At 43.3% G+C, this 26,060-nt stretch overlaps 1 protein-coding gene across 3 annotated transcripts in view; it reads right to left on the minus strand.

Annotated features, from left to right (window-relative positions):
• The window catches only part of spg21 (SPG21 abhydrolase domain containing, maspardin), a 39,949-nt gene extending 14,114 nt beyond the window's left edge, over positions 1-25,835 (minus strand). The window contains exons 1-5 of one of the 3 annotated variants that reach the window (XM_056278833.1): positions 25,730-25,788; positions 25,307-25,371; positions 21,110-21,421; positions 20,117-20,725; positions 19,397-19,943 (exon numbers count right to left, since the gene is read on the minus strand). In XM_056278833.1, the coding sequence (XP_056134808.1) occupies positions 19,536-19,943; positions 20,117-20,548 (840 nt within the window). In that variant the 5' untranslated portion in view covers positions 20,549-20,725; positions 21,110-21,421; positions 25,307-25,371; positions 25,730-25,788 and the 3' untranslated portion in view covers positions 19,397-19,535. Of the gene's footprint in view, positions 1-14,168; positions 14,331-19,396; positions 19,944-20,116; positions 20,726-21,109; positions 21,422-25,306; positions 25,372-25,729 lie in introns of those variants that run through there. The other 2 variants (XM_056278832.1, XM_056278834.1) reach the window with 2 other exon arrangements.
• Positions 25,836-26,060: the final 225 nt, after the last annotated feature.

A 26,060-nucleotide genomic window follows, 5' to 3' on the forward strand; every position in this document is an offset into this window, starting at 1 on the left:
GGAGATGTTTTCATTCATGAGATCCTTCTAGTCCCTTTAAAATAAAAAAAAATCACAAAATCACAAAATACTGGCAGCAATCTGAAATATGCCAACTGATTTCTAAAATGTGTAAATAAATTCAATTTTCCAACAGTGATCCATTAACTAATCACTTCAAAATTCACCGGCCACCATAAAAACATTATTCAATATTTCAAACACAGAAATTACTTCCACAGATGCCATTCTTGACCAGTTTATTAAGTCCATAGACCAGCAGTAACCTCAGTTGAATACTCCTCTATGGTTAATTCTGACCACTCCCCTGTGATACTGGACTTGAGCCTTGAAAACCATCATAGAGAGAGTCACTTCTGGAGATTGGATTCCACATTTCTGTCTGATGGTACATTTTGTAATCTTATCACCCAGTCTATTGACCTCTTTGTGGAGACTAACAAAACTGATGATACCAGTCCATCTTTACTATGGGAAACCCTTAAGGCATTCCTTAGGGGTGAGATCATTTCATATACCGCTCACCATAATAAGGTATGAAAGAGACGACAACGTGAGCTTACAGAGGCAATAGCTGATCTAGACCGCCGATGTTCCATTTCACCATCTCCTGAACTGTTCAAGGAGAGACTTGCTCTCCAAATTGAATACAATCTTTTGTCCACAAAGGATGCAGAGAAGATGCTGCTTAAAGCTCAGGGAACATTGTACGAACATGGGGATAAGGCAGGGCACCTTCTCGCACATCAGTTGAAGGGGAGGATGGCCTCACAGCAAATTTCTCAAATAACCAATAACTCAGGTTCACTGACATCTAACCCCTCTGAAATTAATGAGAATTTCAGAGCCTATTATTCTGATTTATACAAATCTGACTCACCTGATACTGACATGTTAAATTTCTTTAATGGGCTCAATAGTACTAAATTAAAGCCGAAACAACACAAAAACCTGGAGACACCTCTGAATCTAAATGAAATAATGGATGCTATCAAGTCAATGCAAAGTGGGAAATCCCCGGGACTGGACGGCTATCCTGCTGAATTTTATAAGAAGTTTACCAATCAGTTGGCACTTCTGCTTTTGGAGATGTTCGAGGACTCTCTCCAAAAAGGCACACTACCACCAACACTTACCCAAGCCTCTATTTCACTGATCCTTAAAAAGGACAAAGATCCCAATTTATGCTCTTCTTATCGACCTATTTCGCTTCTTAATGTTGACGAAAAGTTACTTGCTAAAGTCCTTGCAGCTAGAATCGAGACTATTTTGCCCTCTATAATTTCAATTGACCAAACAGGATTTATTAAACATCGTCACTCCTTCGCAAACATATGGAGACTTCTTAACATCATTCACTCCCAAGCCCCTCTGTCTAATCCTGAGGTGGTTATATCTCTCGATGCTGAAAAAGCTTTTGATCGAGTTGAGTGGAGCCATCTGTTCTTCACATCAAAGCAATTTGGGTTCGGAGAGAAATTCACATCCTGGATATGCTTACTGTATGCTTCCCTACAGGCCTGCGTATTGTGACAACCCCGGTGTCAGCCCAGCTTCTGCACCATGGCCAGCGACCCAGCACAGCCCAGAAACACACCGGTACCCACTTCCCCCCCTCAACGAGAGGGAGACTGAGCGACACACCTGGCCCCAATCAGAGGCTGATGAGGAGCCCAAGGATAAAAGGGAGCCAGAGACAGCCGCCAGGGGGTGAGAGAGGAAGCGATAGTTGTGTTGGCTGCCCAGGGGAGGAGCCAAGGAAGACGGGGGCCAGCCGGCTCAGACGAGGAGCAGTACTCCTGTTGAGGGTTTTTCCTTGTGTGTTTTGAATAAATGCCCACAGCGGGCTCAACTTGCCGACGGTCTCTGTTTCGTTGTTGGGTCGGGTGCTAAGTTCCCCCGTGGTTGTCACAGTATGTACCAACAATCAGCGATCACAATTCTTTCCCCTCTCACGCGGGACACGCCAAGGATGCCCGATTTCCCCCCTCCTTTTTGCCATTGTTATTGAACCTCTATCAATTGCTCTTAAGAGTGATAAGTTGTTTTCAGTTATCAAAAGAGTTGGTGCCGAGCACAAAGTATCCTTGTATGCAGATGACCTACTCCTTTACGTTTCTGATCCAATAAGTTCCATTCCGCATATTTTAGCCACTCTCCAATCCTTTAGTAACTTCTCTGGGTACAAACTAAATATACAGAAAAGTGAATGTTTTCCTATTAATCAATTGGCCCAGGAAATACCCCAGTCTAATATTCCCTTCAGATTATCTAGCACCAGGCTTAAATACTTAGGAATAAATATTACAACTTCCATCCACTCTCTATGTGAGGAAAATCTTACGGCTCTAACAGCAAAGGTGAAAACTGATCTGCAGAGATGGAACAGCCTACCCCTCTCCCTAGCAGGTAGAGTACAATCCATCAAAATGAACGTGCTCCCCAGATACTTATACTTATTTCAATGCCTACCTATTTTTTTACCTAAACATTTCTTTCGTCAATTGGATTCAATATTTCAAATTTTATATGGGGGGGTAAAATCTCACGAATTTGTAAATCTTTGCTCCAGAGAGGGAGGTTACAGGGGGGACTTGGTCTACCAAATTTTCAATTATATTACTGGGCCGCTAACATGCATAAAATTGCACTCTGTATTTCAGACACTGATGATAATTGGATTAAGTTAGAAGCTAAGTCTTGTCATTCCTCATCCCTAAAAGCATTGGTGTGTAGCATAAGCCTAAACAGCACTCCTCTAACCCCATAGTAATTACCACTTTGAAAATCTGGCAACAAATTAGGCAACAGTTCAGCTGGACTTCTCTGCCCCTAGCTACACCTATCTGCAACAATCAACTCTTTCAACCAGCCAAGATTGATTCGAGATTTGCCGTCTGGCGCAGACAAGGCCTATCCTGCCTGGGTGATCTTTATGTTGATTGCCTGTTTGTTAGCTTTGCACAATTACGTTCCACATTCAAACTAGAACATTCTGATCTGTTTAGGTATTTTCAAATTCGCAACTTTGCCAAATCCAGCACCCCAGCATTTCCACAGGCTCCGCCGGTCTCGGGCATTGACCATCTTCTTGCAGTTACTGACTTGTCAAAAGGCCATATTTATTTTATATACAATCTTTTATCAGCAACGACTCCCCCTGCTCTGCATAAGATCAAGACAAGCTGGGAGACTGAACTAGGTATCACCCTGTCTGATGATTGGTGGGACACTGCAGTACGTGCAATACACTCATCCTCCTCTTGTGTGAGGCTTAGTCTCATTCAATTCAAAGTCCTTCATAGGATCCATTTTAGCAAAGCAAAATTATCAAAAATTTACCCAAACCTCTCTGATGTTTGTGACAGATGCTCTCAAGCACCAGCAGACTTGACTCATATGTTCTGGTCATCCCTGAGTTTGACAGAATACTGGAGGTCCTTCTTTAACCTTATATCGGAGATTTTGGAATTGAATCTGGACCCATCGCCTCAAATTACTATCTTTGGTGTCCCTGAGGAGGGAGTTAAAATGACTGTTAAACAAATTAATGTAATCTCCTTTGCCTCTTTAATTGTGCGTAGCCGTATTCTCCTCCTATGGAAAAATCACTCACCCCCTCAAACATGTCCTGGCTATGGGACTTAATGTCATTTCTGAAATTGGAAAAGATCAAATTTGCTGTCCAGGGCTCCGTTGGAAAATGTTACAAACACTGGCAGCCTCTTATCTCTCACTTTGAAACGATGTGCTCTATCCCATTGGAATAGAGCAGTGGATGTGTGATTTGGTTTAGACAACGGTGTACTGTTCTGAGATATGCATTTGCATGCACATACATATAACGCATATGTAGGTGCATTGGGCATGCGTTTATGTTGGTGGGTATGCGTGCAAATATAACAATGTGTGGGTGCATACACCTTGGACTGTGGCCTCGCGGGGTGCAGACGGCGTTTGGGGGCAGATTGTCATGTTGACTTGGTGTATTACCAATTGTCCGTACCTTTTTTTTTCCTGTTTTTTTTTTGTTTTGTTTTTTTTGGTTATGTATGTTTTATGTATGTACAAGTATTTTGTACTTTGTCTTTGCTTATTTAATTCACTCATTTATTATTATTATTATTGCTGTTGTTGTGGTTGTTTGTGATGTTAGCTATTAGGGGGGAGACAATGGTTATCAATGTCTTCCCCTTTTATACACATATATACACTCACTGGCCACTTTATTAGGTACACCTTGCTAGTATCGGGTTGGACCCCCTTTTGCCTTCAGAACTGCCTTAATCCTTCGTGGCATAGATTCAACAAGGTACTGGAAACATTCCTCAGAGAGTTTGGTCCATATTGACATGATAGCATCACGCAGTTGCTGCAGATTTGTCAGCTGCATATCCATGATGCGACTTTCCCGGTCCACCACATCCCAAAGGTGCTCTATTGGATTGAGATCTGGTGACTGTGGAGGCCATTTGAGTACAGTGAACTCATTGTCATGTTCAAGAAACCAGTCTGAGATGATTCGAGCTTTATGACATGGCGCGTTATCCTGCTGGAAGTAGCCATCAGAAGATGGGAACACTGTGGTCATAAAGGGATGGACATGGTCAGCAACAATACTCAGGTAGGCTGTGGCGTTGACACGATGCTCAATTGGTACTAAGGGGCCCAAAGTGTGCCAAGAAAATATCCCCCACACCATTACACCACCACCACCAGCCTGAACCGTTGATACAAGGCAGGATGGATCCATGCTTTCATGTTGTTGACGCCAAATTCTGACCCTACCATCCGAATGTCGCAGCAGAAATCGAGACTCATCAGACCAGGCAACGTTTTTCCAATCTTCTATTGTCCAATTTTGGTGAGCCTGTGCGAATTGTAGCCTCAGTTTCCTGTTCTTAGCTGACAGGAGTGGCACCCGGTGTGGTCTTCTGCTGCTGTAGCCCATCTGCCTCAAGGTTCGACGTGTTGTGCGTTCAGAGATGCTCTTCTGCATACCTCGGTTGTAATGAGTGGTTATTTGAGTTACTGTTGCCTTTCTATCAGCGCGAACCAGTCTGGCCATTCTCCTCTGACCTCTGGCATCAACAAGGCATTTTCGCCCACAGAACTGCCGCTCACTGGATATTTTCTCTTTTTCGGACCATTCTTTGTAAACCCTAGAGATGGTTGTGCGTGAAAATCCCAGTAGATCAGCAGTTTCTGAAATACTCAGACCAGCCCGTCTGGCACCAACAACCATGCCACGTTCAAAGTCACTTAAATCACCTTTCTTCCCCATTCTGATGCTCGGTTTGAACTGCAGCAGATCGTCTTGACCATGTCTACATGCCTAAATGCATTGAGTTGCTGCCATGTGATTGGCTGATTAGAAATTTGCGTTAACGAGCAGTTGGACAGGTGTGCCTAATAAAGTGGCCGGTGAGTGTATATATATATCTACTCATATATTTTCGGAATGTGTGTGTGTGTGGTGTTAGTGTGTGTGTGTGTGTGTGTGTGTGTGTGTGCGTGTGTGTGTTAGTTAGTGTAGATAGCGGGACCGAAAACTAAAGCATTTATGATCCTAATTCTTTTTGGAGGTGGTAGGTATTGTCTCAGAGAGTAAGGGAAAAGTCAAGGAAATTAAAATTATGCATAAATATGCAAAATATGAATTTTTCTAAAAATGGCTAAAAACCACTTTTCTCGGCATTTCAGATGATTCTGAGCATCTTTGGTTTTTTCACCTATATAAAAAAAAATTTCTGGGACTTAGAAATGTTTTGTCATTATGCAAAATATGCATTTTTGCAAAAATGCACTTATGATCCTAATTTTTTTTGGAGGTGGTAGGTATTGTTCCAGAGAGGACCAGAAAAATAGCAGAACATTAAAATATAATTATAATAATTATGCATAATTATACAAAATATGCATTTTCTAAAAATGGCTAAAAACCACTTTTCTCGGCATTTCAGATGATTCTGAGCATTTGGGGGGAGGGAGTTGGAGTGGGGGAGTAAACCACTTTTCTCGGCATTTCAGATGATTCTGAGCATTTGGGGGGAGGGAGTTGGAGTGGGGGGGGGGGGTTTAGGGGCAGCGGGAAGAGGAGGGAGCTTTAGACGGGTGGATAACCAAACCGCTACATTGTAGCGAGGTTCTTCTAGTATATATATTTTGTTTTTGTGTGCTTTTTGTTGAGATGCAGGGGTTGGGTGGAGAGGAAGGGTGGGTGGGAAAAGGAAATATGGAAAATGGTGACTTGTATTCACAGTATTGTTTGTTGTTTGCTTGTTTTTCACCAATATATATATATATATATATATATATATATATATATATATATATATATATATATATATATATATATATATGTATGTATATAAAAACAAGTCCATAGACCAAACAACTTATTACTGAAATAATATTTGCAGTAAAATAAAGTCTTTTCGCAAATTGATTTTCTTTTCAGAAATAGGTTTATAGGCCCTGTGATGGCCTGGTGGCCTGTCCAGGGTGTCTCCACACCTGCCACCCAATGACTGCTGGGATAGGCTCCAGCATCCCCGCGACCCTGAGCAGGATAAGCGGTCTGAATAATGGATGGATGGATGGAAATAGGTTTATAGATTCTACTGTTTTGTCATCTTACCAAGTATATACATGGAATACATGTAATGGAATCTGACTGTTTTCTACCACAACTAATCATTTTTCTGTGCTAGAAAATGGACACTTAAGGATTCTAGGACAAAATCCTTTCAGTTCAGATCCTGTGGCCAAATTAGAGTACGTTTAACGATTTTTGTCTCAAAAATGTCGAGAGCCCCTGTGCCAGAACACAACTCCCTCACAGTGAAACATGGAACCATGAGATATATATAATCTCATGGTTCCATTCTATCATCAGAACCACTTATCCTGCGCTCAGGGTCGCGGGGATGCTGGAGCCTATCCCTGGCAGGCGGGGAGACACCCTGGACAGGCCGCCAGGTCATCACAGGACTAACATACACACATTGATACCTAGAGACGATTTAGTACGGTCAGTTCACTTAACCTACACGTCTTTGGACTGTGGGAGGAAACCGGAGCCCCCGGAGGAAACCCACGCAGACATGGGGAGAACATGCAAACCCCACACAGAGGACGACCCGGGACGACCCCCAACATTGGACTACCCCGGGGCTCAAACCCAGAACATTCTTGCTGTGAGGCGACTGCGCTAATCGCTGCGCCACTGTGCTGCTAGCATTTGCACTAGCCTTATAATCATCATCATGTATACAAATAATAAATGTGCTGTGAAAATTGCCAATATGGCAGATTTTCCCCCCCAAAGTAGGGGTGTGAAACAGGGCTGCAGTCTCAGCCCCACCCTGTTTAACATTTATATTGATAAACTGGCAAAATTACAAGAATAATCAGATATCCCTGGTCTCACCCTCTATATATATGTATGTATATATATATATAGTATATGTCGTTCTTTCTTGAATCACATTAGCAGCTGATCAGGGCACGACGCACGAAACAGAATTGTACTGCTATGTATTAAAACTTTTTTTTCCTGCATCTGTATTGACATATATATCTACTACTACTTTCGGCTGCTCCCGTTAGGGGTCACCACAGCATATCATTCGTTTCCATTTTTTCCTGTCTTCTGCATCTTCCTCTGTCACACCAGCCACCTGCATGTCCTCCCTCACCACATCCATAAACCTCCTCTTTGGTCTTCCTCTTCTCCTCTTCCCTGACAGCTCCACATTCAGCATCCTTCTCCCGATATACCCAGCATCTCTCCTCCGCACATCCAAGCCATCTCAATCTTGCCTCTCTTGCTTTGTCTCCAAACCGTCCATCTTGAGCTGTCCCTCTAATATAATTGTTCCTCATCCTGTCCTTCTTCATCACTCTCAGTAAAAATCTTATCATCTACAACTCTGCCACCTCCAGCTCCGCCTCCTGTCTATTCATCAGTGCCACTGTCTCCAAACCATATAACATAGCTGGTCTCAAAACCATCTTGTAAATCTTCCCTTTAACTCTTGCTGGTACCCTTCTGTCACAAATCACTCCTGACACTCTTCTGCACCCACTCCACCTTGCCTGCACCCTGTTCTTTACCTCTCTCCAGCACTCCCCGTTACTTTTGACAGTTGACCCCAAGTATTTAAACTCATACATTACATTACATTATATTACATTACAGTCCTTTAGCTGACGCTTTTATCCAAAGCGTCTTACAATAAGTGCATTTACCATAGGAAATCAGGAGAACTACTAGTCATCAGAGGTCATAAGTGCATCTTCTCTCTAAACAAGCATCTAAGAGCAAAACCAGTACTAAAGTAAAAGCGCAAGAAAGTTTTTTTTTTAAATTAGTGAATACAATAGTGCTAAGAGCAAGTAACAAGGTAGTAGTTCTTGAAGAGGTGAGTTTTCAACCTGCGCCAAAAGATGGGCAGCGACTCCGCTGTCCTTACATCAGAGGGGAGTTCATTCCACCATTGTGGGGCCAGGACCGGGTCGATCGGCAGCAAGGGCCCCTGAGTGACAGGGCAACCAGGTGTCCTGAGGCAGCAGAGCGCAGTGGTCGGGCGGGGGTGTAGGGCTTGACCATGGCCTGGAGATAGAAAGGAGCTGTTCCTTTCACTGCCCTGTAGGCCAACACCAGAGTCTTAAACTGGATGCGAGCAGCCACTGGGAGCCAGTGTAGGAACATGAGAAGGGGAGTTGTGTGGGAGAACTTAGGGCGGTTGAACACCTGACGAGCTGCAGCTTTCTGAACAAGCTCCAGAGGTGTGATGGCTGACGCCGGGGCACCAGGAAGGAGGGAGTTGCCGTAGTCCAGCCAAGAGATGACCAGAGCCTGGATGAGCACCTGTGCCATCTAGTCGGTGAGGAATGGGCGAATCCTCCTGATGTTATAGAAGAGAAATCTGCAGTCGCAAGCAACCGATGCAACGTTTGCAGCAAACGACAGTTAGTCATCCAGGATCACACCCAGATTCCTCACAGTCCGAGTTGGCGTCACCACGGTGTTGTCAATGGTGATGGCCAGGTCTCGGTGCAGGCAACCTTTCCCTGGGAGGAACATCAGCTCTGTCTTGTCCAGATTGAGAGTTAGGTGGGGTGTGTCGCCATCCACTCCGAGATGCCAGTCAAGCACGCAACAATGCGTGTCTCTACTTGTGTGTCAGATGGAGGGAAGGGCAAGATCAGCTGGGTGTCATCGGCATAACAATGGTAAGAGAAGTCATGCAAGCGAATAAGAGAACCCAGGGATGTCGTGTACAGGGAGAACAGGAGAGAACCCAGAACCGAACCTTATGGAATGCCTGTAGTCAGTCTGCGAGGCTCCGACGCAGATCCCCTCCACGTCACCTGGTACGAGTGACCCATCAGGTAGGATGCAAACATTGAGAGTGCAGAGCCTGTGACACCCAGCCCCTCAAGGGTAGAGAGGAGGATCTGGTGGTTCACTGTGTCGAATGCAGCTCACAGGTCCAGGAGTATCAGGACAGAGGGGAGAGAGTTTGTTCTCGCAGAGTGCAGCGATTCTGTCACTGCAAGGAGGGCCGTCTCTGTCGACTAACCCAAACTGAACCCAGACTGGTTGGGGTCCAGGAGGTTGTTCTGGTGGAGGTACAAAGAAAGTTGGTCAAAGACAACATGTTCGAGAGTTTTGGATAGAAAGGGTAGAAGGGAAACCGGTCTGTAGTTTTTGATGTCAGAGAGCTTAAGTGATGGTTTCTTGAGAAAGGGGTGACTCTAGCATTCTTGAAGGCAGATGGAAAGCATCCTGCCTGGAGGGAGGTGTTGATGAGGTGGGTTAGAAAGGGAAGGAGTTCAGGTGCTATAGACTGAAGAAGAGGGGAGGGGACTAGGTCAAGGGAGCATGTGGTGGGGTGACTAGATGTGATGAGGTTGAGGACCTCATCGGGGGAGAGGGAAGCGAGGTGGGATAGTGCAAGGAGCGTTAACTGGGTGGTGAGAAAAGGAGGATCTGATGTCGTTTACCTTCTTGTCAAAGAAGTTAGTGAAGTCATCGGGGAGAAAGTAGGAGAAGGAGGTGGGGGTTGAAGAAGTGTAGACAAGGTTTCAAAGAGTTTCTTTGGATTAGAGGTAGAGGATCGGATTCTAGAGCGATAGAAGGCAGCTTTAGCAGCAGAAAGGGAGGAGGAGAAAGTGGAAAGAAGAGATTGGAAGTTGAGAAGGTCATCTGGGAGTTTGCCTTTTCTCCATTTGCGCTCTGCCGCTCTCAGGCTCCGTCTGTCAGTACGTACTGAGTCGGTCAGCCAAGGGGCAGGTGGAGTTGGGCGTGCAGGCCTGGAGGTGAGGGGACAGAGATTGTCCAGAGAAGAGGAGAGGGTAGAGAGAAGAAGATCAGTAGCAGTGTCAGGGGGTAGGAGAGAGACAGATTCAGTTGTAGGGAGGATAGAGGTAACAGAGGAAGAAAGATCAGTGGCAGAGAGAGAGAGTGGAGGTGTCTACGGGTGGAAACCATGTGGGGGGGGGAGGGGCTGAGGGGGGAGAAGAGAGGGAGAAAGAGTAGGACATGAAATAGTGGTCAGAGAGCTGGAGGGGAGTAACAGAGTGATCGGAAATAGGACAGTGTCTAGTAAAGATAAGGTCCAGCTGGTTGCCGGCCTTGTGAGTTGGAGGAGAGGGTGAGAGGTGAAGGTCAAAGGAGGAAAGGAAAGAGAGAAGAGGATCTTGCTTTTCAGTGTGGATGTTGAAGTCACCGAGAAGGATAAGTTCAGAGTCATCATCAGGGAAGTGTGAGACAAGTGTGTCAAGCTCCTCCAGAAACTCACCAAGGGGGCCTGGTAGGCGGTACACAACCACGATGGTGAGTTTGACTGGATAAGAGACAGTAACAGCATGAAATTCAAAAGAGGGTGGAGAAAATTGTGGAATAGAAACAACAGACTATTTCCATTTTGGGGAGATTAGCAGGCCAGTACCACCACCCCACCTCCCAGCTCTGCAAGTGTGAGAAAAAGAGTACACATCTGACAGAGCTGCGGGTGTGGTAGTGTTTTCTGGCATGATCCAGGTCTCAGTTAGAGCAAGAAAGTTGAGTGAGAGCAAGGATGCATAGCCTGAGATAAACTCAGCTTTCAGCACTGCGGACTGGCAATTCCAGAGCCCTCCTGTCACCACTTGCTCAACCTGAGTGGAGAGAGTGGGATAGATGAGATTGGTAGGGTCACAGTGCCTAGGAGAAACCCAACGTCTATGCCAGCCCCGGTAAGAGGAAAGGACAGGAATGTGAAGGAAACACATAGTCTACACTAGGTACACAAAATACAGATGACTGACCGGATCTAAAAAGAGCAGTCCTTGCTTGACGAAGTCTTGGCTTGAAAAAGTCGCGCTTGCCTTTGTACACTCTAGCCTTCGTTCAGCCTAGAGCTGTTTGCCCTCGGCTTGTTTGCCTGATGCTTGCAGCAGTGATTTAAAGAGCACTGATTGCTAATTGTCTGCCAGGAGTGCAGGTCACACCCTGGCCACTTAACACCCAATTGGCCAAAGAGCCAAAATCAAAGTAAGCCTATTGCCCAGAAACTGGTCACTAATGTAAAACTCTATCAAACCTCACAGAAAACTATTTAAACTGCAAACAGCAAGTTACCAAAGAATATATTTATAAGCTAAAAGGATAACTAAGTCAAAACAGCTAGACAACAAGAAATATTTAAGGACAGACTAGGTGAAAAACAGCTACAGCTAAAATAAGACAGCTACAGCTAGAATAATATCCCACTAGCTCCCACTAGGAACCAGCAGCAGATCTACAGAGAAAAGGACTAATACTCAAGCAGCTGCAATAAGACTAATAGCAACTTTTTAAGCAAGAAAGATTATACTTACTCTATTCTAGATGACCCAGCAATTCAGAATCACTCCGGAAGTTAAAATGCACACTGGATTGAAACTGAACCAGTCCAGACTTATAAATCCCTGTGATGTTCTGGTCACACCCTGGCCATTTAACACCCAACTGGCCAAAGAGCTAAAATCATACGCCTTCGTCACCTCCACTCCTTACATCCTCACCATTTCACTGTCCTCCCTCTCATTCATGCATATGTATTCCGTCTTGCTCCTACTGACTTTCATTCCTCTTCTCTCCAGTGCATACCTTCACCTCTCCAGGCTCTCCTCAACCTGCGCCCTACTCTTGCTACAGATCACAATGTCATTCACGAACATCATTGTCCACAGATACTCCTGCCTGATCTTGTCCATCAACCTGTCCATCATCATTGTAAACAAGAAAGGGCTCAGAGCCGATCCTTGATGTAATCCCACCTCCACCTCCAGTGAGTCAAGTAAAGTCTTTATGGATTCATAAAGAATTTACTTGGCTCCCTGGATTTTATATATATATATATATATATATATATATATATATATATATATATATATATATATATATATACACTACCGTTCAAAAGTTTGGGATCACATTGAAATGTCCATATTTTTGAAGGAAAAGCACTGTACTGTTCAATGAAGATAACTTTAAACTAGTCTTAACTTTAAAGAAATACACTCTATACATTGCTAATGTGGTAAATGACTATTCTAGCTGCAAATGTCTGGTTTTTGGTGCAATATCTACATAGGTGTATAGAGGCCCATTTCAAGCAACTATCACTCCAGTGTTCTAATGGTACAATGTGTTTGCTCATTGGCTCAGAAGGCTAATTGATGATTAGAAAACCCTTGTGCAATCATGTTCACACATCTGAAAACAGTTTAGCTCGGTACAGAAGCTACAAAACTGACCTTCCTTTGAGCAGATTGAGTTTCTGGAGCATCACATTTGTGGGGTCAATTAAACGCTCAAAATGGCCAGAAAAAGAGAACTTTCATCTGAAACTCGACAGTCTATTCTTGTTCTTAGAAATGAAGGCTATTCCATGCGAGAAATTGCTAAGAAATTGAAGATTTCCTACACCGTTGTGTACTACTCCCTTCAGAGGACAGCACAAACAGGCTCTAACCAGAGTAGAAAAAGAAGTGGGAGGCCGCGTTGCACAACTGAGCAAGAAGATAAGTACATTAGAGTCTCTAGTTTGAGAAACAGACGCCTCACAGGTCCCCAACTGGCATCTTCATTAAATAGTACCCGCAAAACACCAGTGTCAACATCTACAGTGAAGAGGCGGCTGCGGGATTCTGGGCTTCAGGGCAGAGTGGCAAAGAAAAAGCCATATCTGAGACTGACCAATAAAAGAAAAAGATTAAGATGGGCAAAAGAACACAGACATTGGACAGAGGAAGACTGGAAAAAAGTGTTGTGGACGGATGAATCCAAGTTTGAGGTGTTTGGATCACAAAGAAGAACGTTTGTGAGACGCAGAACAAATGAAAAGATGCTGGAAGAATGCCTGACGCCATCTGTTAAGCATGGTGGAGGTAATGTGATGGTCTGGGGTTGCTTTGGTGCTGGTAAGGTGGGAGATTTGTACAGGGTAAAAGGGATTCTGAATAAGGAAGGCTATCACTCCATTTTGCAACGCCATGCCATACCCAGTGGACAGCGCTTGATTGGAGCCAATTTCATCCTACAACAGGACAATGACCCTAAACACACCTCCAAATTGTGCAAGAACTATTTAGAGCAGAAGCAGGCAGCTGGTATTCTATCGGTAATGGAGTGGCCAGCGCAGTCACCGGATCTGAACCCCATTGAGCTGTTGTGGGAGCAGCTTGACCGTATGGTACGCAAGAAGTGCCCATCCAACCAATCCAACTTGTGGGAGCTGCTTCTGGAAGCATGGGGTGCAATTTCTCCAGATTACCTCAACAAATTAACAGCTAGAATGCCAAAGGTCTGCAATGCTGTAATTGCTGCAAATGGAGGATTCTTTGACGAAAGCAAAGTTTGATGTAAAAAAAATCTTATTTCAAATACAAATCATTATTTCTAACCTTGTCAATGTCTTGACTCTATTTTCTATTCATTTCACAACATATGGTGGTGAATAAGTGTGACTTTTCATGGAAAACACAAAATTGTTTGGGTGATCCCAAACTTTTGAACGGTAGTGTATATATATATATATATATATATATATGAAATATAATGGCCCCGGCATTGCTGGAATTTTGTAAATTACTTCACAATGTGCACTTTAGACATATTCCCTTCAACTCACCGATATGACTCTGTAGCCCCACCCTGTTAAAGCCAGAATCTGTTGGAAGAAGACCTCCGCTGTTCCACTGACTGGCGGGAGGAAGATGATGGGACACCTGATGCTCTTGGGCCCAGCATCATACAATGACCACACCTTGCTGTCATCATCATCAACAATAATCTAATGGAGACATAACAAAAAAAGCTGAAGGATCAGTTGTGGTCAAGGAATGCAAGTTCCGTTCACAATTAATCGTGGAAGAGGACAGGGGTTAATTTTGCTCAGATATATGTATTCCAATAAATTCAGTTTTGTAATTGCTCTTGGCTTGAGCTCAAATCATGATCTTAACGATCTCCAGTGGTAGTCTCCCATACAGTTGTAGGTTTGTGAGAGCAATAAGGCAAGACTATTAAATCTCATCATTTTATAGCCATGAAAGTGTGTTAACAGTGGGCTGTTGAATGAAATCACATGAAATACTCTATACATAGCAGGCATGCTCTATGGTCAAAAGGGAACTCTATTTGGTTGTTAGAAAGTCAGCTCTGACTTTATTCGTGGACACTTACTGTAGAAAGTTGAAAATTCATTCAGTGCATCACTTTTTTTGCACCCCTTTTTCTCACAATTTGTTATGCCCACTTCCCTTTACTCCCAAGATGCTGCCATAGTACAAGCTCTAGAGCAGCTGGGGTAGGGCAGACCACCACTCTGACTAATGTGGAGTCACTGATTACTTCTTTTCAGCTGCAGCTTTCTCTGGTGGAAGTCAACGCATGTGAGGGCTCACTGTTTACCCCAGATCCCCCCACTGCTGTACAGGCACCCCACCACCTTTAAGAGTTGCAAGACGCAATGGTGGAAGCCCTTGCAGCAAGAAACCTATAAACACTGCCAGCCAGCTGTATCGCAGCTGATATAATATATACAGTGCATCCGTAAAGTATTCACACCCCTTCACTTTCCCCACATTTTGTTATGTTACAGCCTTATTCCAAATTCCTTTTTTTTCTCATCAATCTACACACAATACCCCATAATGACAAAGTGAAAAAGGTTTTGTAGAAATTTTTGCAAATTTATTAAAAATAAAAACTGAAAAATTGCATGTACATAAGTATTCACACCCTTTGCTATGACACTCAAAATTGAGCTCAGGTTCATCCTGTTTCCACTGATCATCCTTGAGATGTTTCTACATCTTGATTGGAGTCCACCTCTAGTAAATTCAATTGATTGGACATGATTTGGAAAGGCACACACCTGTCTATAAAAGGTCCCACTGTTGACAGTGCATGTCAGAGCAGAAACCAAGCCACGAAGTCAAAGGAATTGTCTGTGGACCTCCGAGGCAGGATTGTATCGAGGCACAGACCTGGGAAAGGGTACAAAAAAAATTCTACAGCTTTGAAGGTCCTGAAGAGCACAGTGGTCTCCATCATTCATAAATGGAAGAAGTTTGGATCCACCAGGACTCTTCCTAGAGCTGGCCGCCCAGCCAAACTGAGCAATCAGGGGACAAGGGCGTTGGTCAGGGAGGTGACCAAGAACCTGATGGTCACTCTGACAGAGCTCCAGCGTTCCTTTGTGGAGATGGGAGAACCTTCCAGAAGGACAACCATCTCTGCAGCGCTCCACCAATCAGGCCTTTATGATAGAGTGTCAGACGGAAGCCTCTGCTCAGTAAAAGGCACATGACAGCCGCTTGGAGTTTGCCAGAAAGCACCTAAAGGACTCTCAGACCATGAGAAACAAGATTCTCTGGTTTGATGAAACCAAGATTGAACTCTTTGGCCTGAATGCCAAACGTCACGTCTGGAGGAAACCAGGCACCACTCATCACCTTGCTAATACAATCCCTACAGTGAAGCATGGTGGTGGCAGCATCATGCTGTGGGGATGTTTTTCAGCGGCAGGAACTGGGAGACTAGTCAGGATCAAGGGAAAGATGAATGGAGAAAAGGACAGAGAGATCCTTGATGAAAACCTGCTCCAGAGTGATCAGGACCTCAGACTGGGGCGAAGGTTTACCTTTCAGCACGACAATGACCCTAAGCACACAGCAAAGACAACGAAGGAGTGGCTTCGGGACAAGTCTGTGAATGTCCTTGAATGGCCCAGCCAGAGCCCAGACTTGAACCCCATTGAACATCTCTAGAAAGTCCTGAAAATAGCTGTGCAGCAACGCTCCCCATCTAACCTTACAGAGCTCGAGAGGATCTGCAGAAAAGAATGGGAGAAAGACCCCAAATATAGGTGTGCCAAGCTTGTAGCTTCATACCCAAGAAGACTTGAGGCTGTAATTGCTGCCAAGGGTGCCTCAACCAAGTACTGAGTAAAGGGTGTGAATATTTATGTACATGCAATATTTCAGTTTTTTATTTTTAATAAATTTGCAAAGTTTTCTACAAAACTTTTTTCGCTTTGTCATTATGGGGTATTGTATGTAGATTGATGAGAAAAAAAAGGAATTTAATCCATTTTGGAATAAGGCTGTAACATAACAAAATGTGGGGAAAGCGAAGGGGTGTGAATACTTTCCGGATGCACTGTATATATAGCGTTTTTTTCCCGGAAACCGTCAATGGTGTTGATAGAAGTGCTCAACTAATGAGGAGTGGAATATCCACAAAAAAAATAAATCTGCATCTGTGTATATATATATATATATATATATATATATATATATATATATGATATAGTTATACAGCTGTATGTAACAGCTGTATAGCTGGCAGTGTCCAGCTGAGCTGAAGGCAACACTGGGCTTTAAACTGTTAACCGCAATATTTCAACATAAATTACTCATGACTCATTACTCATTATCGATCTTGCTACAACATATTGCTATCTATCTATCCATCTATCTATCTCTCTATATATCTATCTATTTATCTAAATATCTATCATCTATCTATTCAACAGTTGTTTGTATCACCACGAATCCTCAAAACTGTAATCCTTGCAGAGGATCTCCCTCTCACTCTCGCTATCCAACATTTTTTGTAAATAAGTGACAAGCGGTACCGAGCCCCCACCATCCAGGAAGACAGTAGCCAATAGCTTTGAATTCATGAAACAACACCTATTTTCAGTTATGATTCAAACTCCCAATGTTAAAAAATGTGTTCAGAAAGGGCATGTCAGTCTCTCTTTAAGTGCTCTGACAAACCGTACCATCTTTGTACACACTAAAACGTGTTTTATTCTTTTCTTTTTTTTTTTACTTTGTCTCACTTCTCCCATGTGGGTAGATGGAGGGGAGGGTTGAGGAGGTTGGATCTATGAAATACATTATGTGAAATTAATAGAAATATTTAATAAATCCAAATGTTGTGTTAAAGGTCATCCATATTTGTTGTTTCTCACATGTAGTAGACCATTTTTGTGCCAGCAGGTACAGCCAGCCCTTTCCGCCGGCTACCACCACAGAGTATATTTTAGACTTGTGGGAAAAACTGTACTGGTACTGACTTTCAAGAATAAGGGTGATGAGCAGAACTGTAGCAACTACAGAGGTATAAAGTTGATCAGCCACAGCATGAAGATATGGGAAAGAGTAATACACGCTAGGTTAAGAGGAGAGGTGATGATTAGCAAGCAGCAGTATGGTTTCATACCACAAAAGAGCACCACAGATGTGATGTTTGCTTTGAGAATGTAGGAGTGGTGCAGGATATGTATGAGGGCAGTGTGACAATGGTAAGGTGTGCGGTTGGATTCATGGGGAAGGTGGGATTACATCAAGGATCGGCTCTGAGCCCTTTCTTGTTTGCAATGGTGATGGACAGGTTGACGGAGGAGATCAGGCAGGAATCTCTGTGGACTGTGATGTTTACAGATGACATTGTGATCTGTAGCAAGAGTAGGATGCAGGTTGAGGAGAGCCTGGAGAGGTGGAGGTATGCACTTGAGAGAAGAGGAATGAAAGTCAGTAGGAGCAAGACGGAATACATATGCACGAATGAGAGGGAGGACAGTAGAATGGTGAGGAATCAATGAGTAGATGTGATGAAGGCATATCAGTTTAAATACTTGGGGTCAACTGTCCAAACTAATGGGGAGTGCAGAAGAGAGGTGAAGAAGAGAGTGCAGGCAGGGTGTAGTGGGTGGAGAAGAGTGTCAGGAGTGATTTGTGACAGAAGGGTACCAGCAAGAGTTAAAGGGAAGGTTTACAAGATGGTTGTGAGACCAGCTATTTGTATGGTTTGGAGACAGTGGCACTGACGAAAAGACAGGAGGAGCAGCTGGAGGTGGCAGAGTTGAAGATGATAAGATTGTCATTGGGAGTGATGAAGAAGGACAGGATTAGGAACGAGTATATTAGAGGGACAGCTCAGGTTGGACAGTTTGGAAACAAAGCAAGATGCAAGATTGAGATGGTTTGGACATGTGCGGAGGAGAGATGCTGGGTATATTGGGAGAAAGATGCTGAATATGGAGCTGCCAGGGAAGAGGAAGGCCAAAGAGGAGGTTTATACCACAGTAACTCTGTGGACAACCATATCAAGTTCACCAGGGAGGATGTGAAAAATGACAGGTTAGTCTTCTTACACTGTGAAATTGCAATTGTTGATGTTTACCGTAAATCAACACATACTGACCAGTACTTAAGGTTTGACTCTCATCATCCACTGGAGCACAAACTAGGAGTCATCAGGACGCTGTACCACCAAGATGACAACGTCCCCACTGACAGAGCGACCGGGGAAGGGAAGAAAACCCAAATTAAACAGTCTCTGGTTAAATGTGGTTATCCTAACTGGGCATTTGTCAAATCCAGGAAGACGCCCAAACAGTGCACCAGCCAATAAAAGAGAGAAGGAAAACTGCTGTCTAAGCATAAACCAGTGGTGATTCCATATGTGGCGGAAGTTTCGGAAGAGTTGAGATGCGAATTTTCCAAACACCGTGTCTCAGTTGCTTTCAAACCCCAAAACACGCTATGCCAGAAATTGGTCCACCCCAACGATCGAGTTCCCTCAGCACAAACCGAGCAACATGTATCCCCTACAACAGTGCCTCGTCCCCGGGCGCAAATGTATGAGAGGTGGCTTGGAAAACCAGTCCGGTGTAGTCAGTATGGCTGGATGATTATGGCAAAAATCATAATCACAATTATTTTGATTGATAGTGAAATCTCGATTATTAAACATGATTATTCATTGATTTGAAAACATGTGTGTTTATTGAAACATTAAAACACTATGACTTTGAACTTAAAATACAATTGAACTGGAAAAATAAGAAATAAATTAAAATCAAGTAAAACAATATAATAATAAATAAAAAATAGTAATAGTAATATGCAAAAACAACAAATAAAAATAAATATCCCCAACTATGCTTCAGTGCACTCATAGCCACAACCTACTGCAATAACTATTTAACATGCTTTGTTATAATGAGTATCAATATTAAAACTGTTAACATGTAAACTATAACTTGAGGTAGTGGCACACTTGTGGCCAAAATGAGTATTCCAAGAAGCACTTGTGGCTGGGATGCAAAGATATTTCCTAGCCAGTTTGGAGAGCCATGAGTAGAGTTTCTGTGATACTTTCCACCACTCCAGTGGGTCGGCCTCAGTGTCCAGTGACCTGCCCGGAGGTAGGACTGAAGCTCAAAAGCTATGGCCTGGTCTGGTTGAGGAGCAGCAGGTCCTGGAGCTGTGTCTTTGGTGGCTTTGAAAAAGCTGCCCAGGCCCCTCTTCTTCTTTCGTGCTCCACCAGCAGTAGCAGCATCAGTGTTGTCAGCAAGCATCATGGCTGGCTCAAGAAGGGCCCTCTCCTTGGAGATGGGGAAATATATTGAAGAAAATATGAATGACATGTTTAATCTGACTAAATGGTTATGGTTATACATAACGTGCGTTACACTATAGCTTAAATTTATATTACGTTACATTTAAGTTACTGTCAAATATGTATCCTTCATTCAGTCATTATTATTATTATTATTACCATGACAGTCTTCATTTCAGATGTCAGTCCGGCTTCAATTGAGCCTCCATTCTCTTCAGTCACATATTTGAGCTTGAACCTTGGGTCCAGGGCAGAGGCCATGTCGAGCAGCTCTTGTGTTGGTGCGTTGTCATATTTATCTTTGAGGTAATCCACGATCTTCTGTTTAATGCACTTGGAAAGGTCTGTGTCATCCTCCTGTACTGCCAATATGGATGTGCTGAAGAGGTGGAGAGTTGGCTTCACAAAAGATACACTCACATACTGCTCCCCAGAAAGTGCATCTGTAAACTCAACCAGAGGGCTTAGTGACTTCTTGATGGCCTCTAGTACTTCGATGTCCTGCCATGAGGGGGTGAGATGTCTGGTTTTCCGGTCATTGGAGAGGACCTGGGTGATGGCCTTCTGCTGCTCGAGGACCCTCCTAATCATGGCCTGCTGAGATCCCCATCTGGTGGGACACTGTCTTCAGGGTGCGTTCAGGCAGATTCTGCTCCTTCTGGGCTTCTTTTAGCTCCCTCTTTTTTCTCCAACTGTAGGAGAAGGTGCTGACCACTTTTTTACAGACCCCCATCGCACGGTCAATCCTGTGGTCCTTCACTGCATTCTCTAGGATGACAAAAAATAGGTTAACATTTATCATGTAATTTATGTTTCATCCATCCATTATCCAAACCACTTATCCTGCTCTCAGTGTCGCAGGACGCTGGAGCCTATCCCAGCAGTCATTGGGCAGCAGGCGGGGAGACACCCTGGACAGGTCAAAGTATCATTAGGTTGTGAAATAGTGTGTGTGTGTGTGTGAGAGAGAGCGAGTGAGAGATCATAAGAGTAGCTCACATGAAATATATTATTTGTTATTAATATTAATAAATTACATCACATGTCACAGGTTATTGAGTAGTTCAGATTAAATATATCATACATTATTTGTTATTATTGATAAATGACATCACATATGTCACACAATCAGGAGGAAGGAAAACTTCTCACCTACGGCCAAGTGGAGTCTGTGCCCGAAGCACTGCAGCCTTATCCAGCCATTGAGTTCAGCTGCCAGCTTGACGTTTGAGGCATTGTCAGTAGTAATGCACACGAGGTTCCCCTCCTTTAAATCCCATGCAGCCAGCGCTTGCCTCAGACCATCGGCGATGTTTAACCCTGAGTGGTCTTCAGGGAAAAATGCAGTTTGGAGACATTTTGTCTTCATGGTGAATTCTGCATCGATGTAATGCAACGTGAGGCTTATATACGGCTCCACGGTGTAGCTTGACCATAAATCCATTGTGGTGGCAAAATACCCTGCTGTAGAGACATATTTTGCAATTTCAGCAACATTTATCATACAGGGCAGGCAGTGCCGCTCTACTGAAATGTTTATGCAATGGCAACACGCAACGCTTGTCCAAAGTGTTCACTAGTTTCTTGAACCCCAGGTTGCTAACGGTACTGACAGGACATGTGTCTTTAGCTAGCATAAATGCTACAGCATGTGTTATCTCTTGATTTCTCCGGGAGCTGGTGGGATATGCGGTGGCATTGTAGAGAGTGTCCTTAACAGAAGACTGTGTTGAGGTGGCACTGGCTGAAGTCGACGAGCTTCTACTTTGTTGTGTCTTTTGCTCCTTTATAGCTTCATCATAGACCACTTTGTGAGTGGACTTCAGGTGATTAAACAAATTGGTCATGTTGCTTTGGGGTGCAAACAGGACTGTGTGACAAATCTTGCACACTATTTTAGTCTGTTCCACATCCGACTCCTCGAAACCAAAATGCTTCCAGACGACTGAATTGGTTTTACCTTTCTTCTCCACCAGAGGCCGCCTTTCTGCCGTCTTCTACACGTTGTGTCACTTGAAGACTGAAAAACGCACGCCACCCCTCCGACCTCTTAACACGAACGGGAAAAGTGAAACTGTTTGAGCTTTAGGGGAGGGCGGGGCACACAACTAGCTGGAAAAGACAGGTGCGTTGCATTTACAGCACAATCTAACACTGGCCTACATGCCGCGGCATGCGGCATAATAATCGTTTTACTTCGATTATCTTGTTTTGATGATCGTGGGGAGCCAAAATCGTAACTGAAATTGAAATTCGGTTAATCGTCCAGCCCTAGTAGTCAACTCTACTGGTCAGAGGGGCTCACCCTCGGGCATAGAAATGTCCATGAAGGGGGGGCTTAAAGCAATATAGTGTACCCTGTTAAGTGCCAGGAGGCTTGCCATGACTTGTACATCGGGGAAACCAAACAAACGCTAGCCAAGAGGATGGCACAACACAGATGAGCTAACACATCAGGCCACGATTCAGCAGTCTACACCATCTACAGGCCAGTGGCTACTTTTTCAATGATGTGCACATCCTTGATAGGGAGGAAAGCTGGTTTGAGCTGGGAGTCAAAGAGGCCATCTATGTGAAGAGGGACCGACCATCTCTGAACTGAACGGGGGGGGGGGGCTAAGAGTACATCTGTTGCCATCTTACAATGCTGTGATTGCAACCATTCCCCAGTCCTCTGTGAATAGTACACGTGGCCATTGTAACTCTAGTTAATGGTGACAGCAACTTGCATATGAAACGGATTGTTGGATTCGGACGTTGTGCAACTGTGCCGTTTATAGGTTGGGGGATAACTACAGTCAGTTGAGACTGACAGTCACTTAGATGAGTAATGAAATATATCTCCTGATAAACGTTGTGTCCAGATGAACTGATTCAACATTTAGGATTTCCTTACCTGGATTATTGAGCAGGCATCAAGACAAATCTACTTATCATTTCGGCCCTATATCATTACTAACGAAAATGTGTATTGATATCAAACCTTTCCTGTTTTATGACTCAATTCAATATAAAAAGATTAATTAATTTGTGTTCCTCAGTTTGCTCCTTCCCTCTCACACTAACTTATTTCCTCCATAGATTTAATGTGCAGTTGCTTTAAATAATACCATCAACAAGGGACAAAATTTAAGCCGTCACGAGTTTGATATCATTCAGTATTTATTTGGTGGTTTTTCCTGCATGATGGGGTATGTCAAGTACAACTTATGTACCTCATTGCTCAACAACAGAGAAAACAGTACTTTTCATTAACTCCTTGTGTAATTTATTGAAAAATCACGTTATTTAGTGTTGTGTGCACACTATACAAGGTCATTACCTCGACCGAGGAGAGAGAGGTTGCCATTGTAGGATGAAATCTTTCACCCTGTCACAATCAAATTTATGACTGGGTGAACACATTATCCTAAAATTAATTTATGTGATGGACTGGTTTTAAATCTCCAGTTTGATGAATTATGTAACTAATATCAATAAATAATGATCTGGGATTGAGCAGAGAGTTAAGCAACAAAATAAATAACTTTCAAACCACAAATGTTCAGTCAAATGGGAGATAAGATTCAAATTGTGCAGTCAAAAGTCATGGAATCAAAAATGATATCGCCACTCATTTGCTATCGATGTATTTGCAAACAATATTTTGCATATCAAAGAAGGCTGAATCAGTTCATCTGCATACAACGTTTATGAACTGATTCAACCTTCTTTGATTTTCTTACCTGGATTATTGAGCATGCATCAAGACAAATATTTCGCATAAGGTGAATAAGATGATCTTGATACTGCCCGTGACAGGGGAAACAGGAATGACGTTTATGTCTGAAAATAGCTGAGTATTATAAACAAGGTTTTTATGCCTCGGGTGGGAGGACATGTTTTCTGGGAAGATTAACATGCATTTTAAAATACGACATCTCTAAAACTGTTTTTATGCTATATATATATATATACACTACCGTTCAAAAGTTTGGGATCACCCAAACAATTTCGTGTTTTCCATGAAAAGTCACACTTATTCACCACCATATGTTGTGAAATGAATAGAAAATAGAGTCAAGACATTGACAAGGTTAGAAATAATGATTTGTATTTGAAATAAGATTTTTTTTACATCAAACTTTGCTTTCGTCAAAGAATCCTCCATTTGCAGCAATTACAGCATTGCAGACCTTTGGCATTCTAGCTGTTAATTTGTTGAGGTAATCTGGAGAAATTGCACCCCACGCTTCCAGAAGCAGCTCCCACAAGTTGGATTGGTTGGATGGGCACTTCTTTGAGCAGATTGAGTTTCTGGAGCATCACATTTGTGGGGTCAATTAAACACTCAAAATGGCCAGAAAAAGAGAACTGTCATCTGAAACTCGACAGTCTATTCTTGTTCTTAGAAATGAAGGCTATTCCATGCGAGAAATTGCTAAGAAATTGAAGATTTCCTACACCGGTGTGTACTACTCCCTTCAGAGGACAGCACAAACAGGCTCTAACAGGTACTATTTAATGAAGATGCCAGTTGGGGACCTGTGAGGCGTCTGTTTCTCAAACTAGAGACTCTAATGTACTTATCTTCTTGCTCAGTTGTGCAACGCGGCCTCCCACTTCTTTTTCTACTCTGGTTAGAGCCTGTTTGTGCTGTCCTCTGAAGGGAGTAGTACACAACGGTGTAGGAAATCTTCAATTTCTTAGCAATTTCTCGCATGGAATAGCCTTCATTTCTAAGAACAAGAATAGACTGTCGAGTTTCAGATGAAAGTTCTCTTTTTCTGGCCATTTTGAGCGTTTAATTGACCCCACAAATGTGATGCTCCAGAAACTCAATCTGCTCAAAGAAGTGCCCATCCAACCAATCCAACTTGTGGGAGCTGCTTCTGGAAGCGTGGGGTGCAATTTCTCCAGATTACCTCAACAAATTAACAGCTAGAATGCCAAAGGTCTGCAATGCTGTAATTGCTGCAAATGGAGGATTCTTTGACGAAAGCAAAGTTTGATGTAAAAAAAATCTTATTTCAAATACAAATCATTATTTCTAACCTTGTCAATGTCTTGACTCTATTTTCTATTCATTTCACAACATATGGTGGTGAATAAGTGTGACTTTTCATGGAAAACACAAAATTGTTTGGGTGATCCCAAACTTTTGAACGGTAGTGTATATATATATATATATATATATATATATATATATATATATATATATATATACACACACACACACACATATTGAAATAGGAAAGCAGTCCCTGTGGCGCCCATTGAATGGGGTGGGTGTTTGCTCCAGTGTGTGCTGTGGCAGTGAAAGCCGTGCCGGCACGGCAGAGAGCACGAGTCACACAGTGACTTACTTACCCTCTTCAGGGGCACCGTACTTCTGAACCAGTTATAGTCAGGAGAGCCTTTTATCTCCTCCATTTCTAGGACATATAAAAACCAGGTCATTCATGAAGAACCGAGGGGTACAGACAATTAACTAATTATCATCCGTATTTCACCGGAAGTCAGAGCAGGAAGCTAGTTTGCTCGTTAATAAACTTAACATCATCTAGGTTCCAGTGGTTTGGAGCACATGCGTGTGATTGTTCTGCAAAGCCACATAAACAAGATGTGGTCAGTAAGACCAAGAAGTGGGCTTGGTGTTTTGGCTAAGCTAGATGTTTGGAGCCCACCACTCGTGACTTTCTGCGCAAAACCAGCTAAGACCACTAAAGTTGAGATGCTTAACGATCTGGTTACGTACAAAGTCGTGTGAACTGGGGGGAATAAAATAAATACCGTCGTTGGTTTAGTTGCCATTCACCGCATTCGTCGACTTCTATCCGCTTATAGCCAGCATCTTCCCCAGCGCTCTGGTCATATGACTTACTGTCTTGAACTTCCGCAAAACAAAAAACAAAAAACTTCTACTTCCTCTTTCGGGTTCTGTTGCGGAGTAGACGCTTCAGAGCGTGGTGCTGCCTCCTGCTGTTGAGGAGGACGCAAGACCGCCATCCGTGGGACGCAAACGTTGGGGAGGCTTCATAAATATGTGTACTTCATGTCATTCAGACACTGAGACCACAGAACACCCGGTTGTCTCTTGAAATGGACTGAAAGGTTTTAGGAG

This window comes from Lampris incognitus, chromosome 4 (genome assembly GCF_029633865.1).
Source record: "Lampris incognitus isolate fLamInc1 chromosome 4, fLamInc1.hap2, whole genome shotgun sequence".
Taxonomy (NCBI): Eukaryota; Metazoa; Chordata; class Actinopteri; order Lampriformes; family Lampridae; genus Lampris; species Lampris incognitus.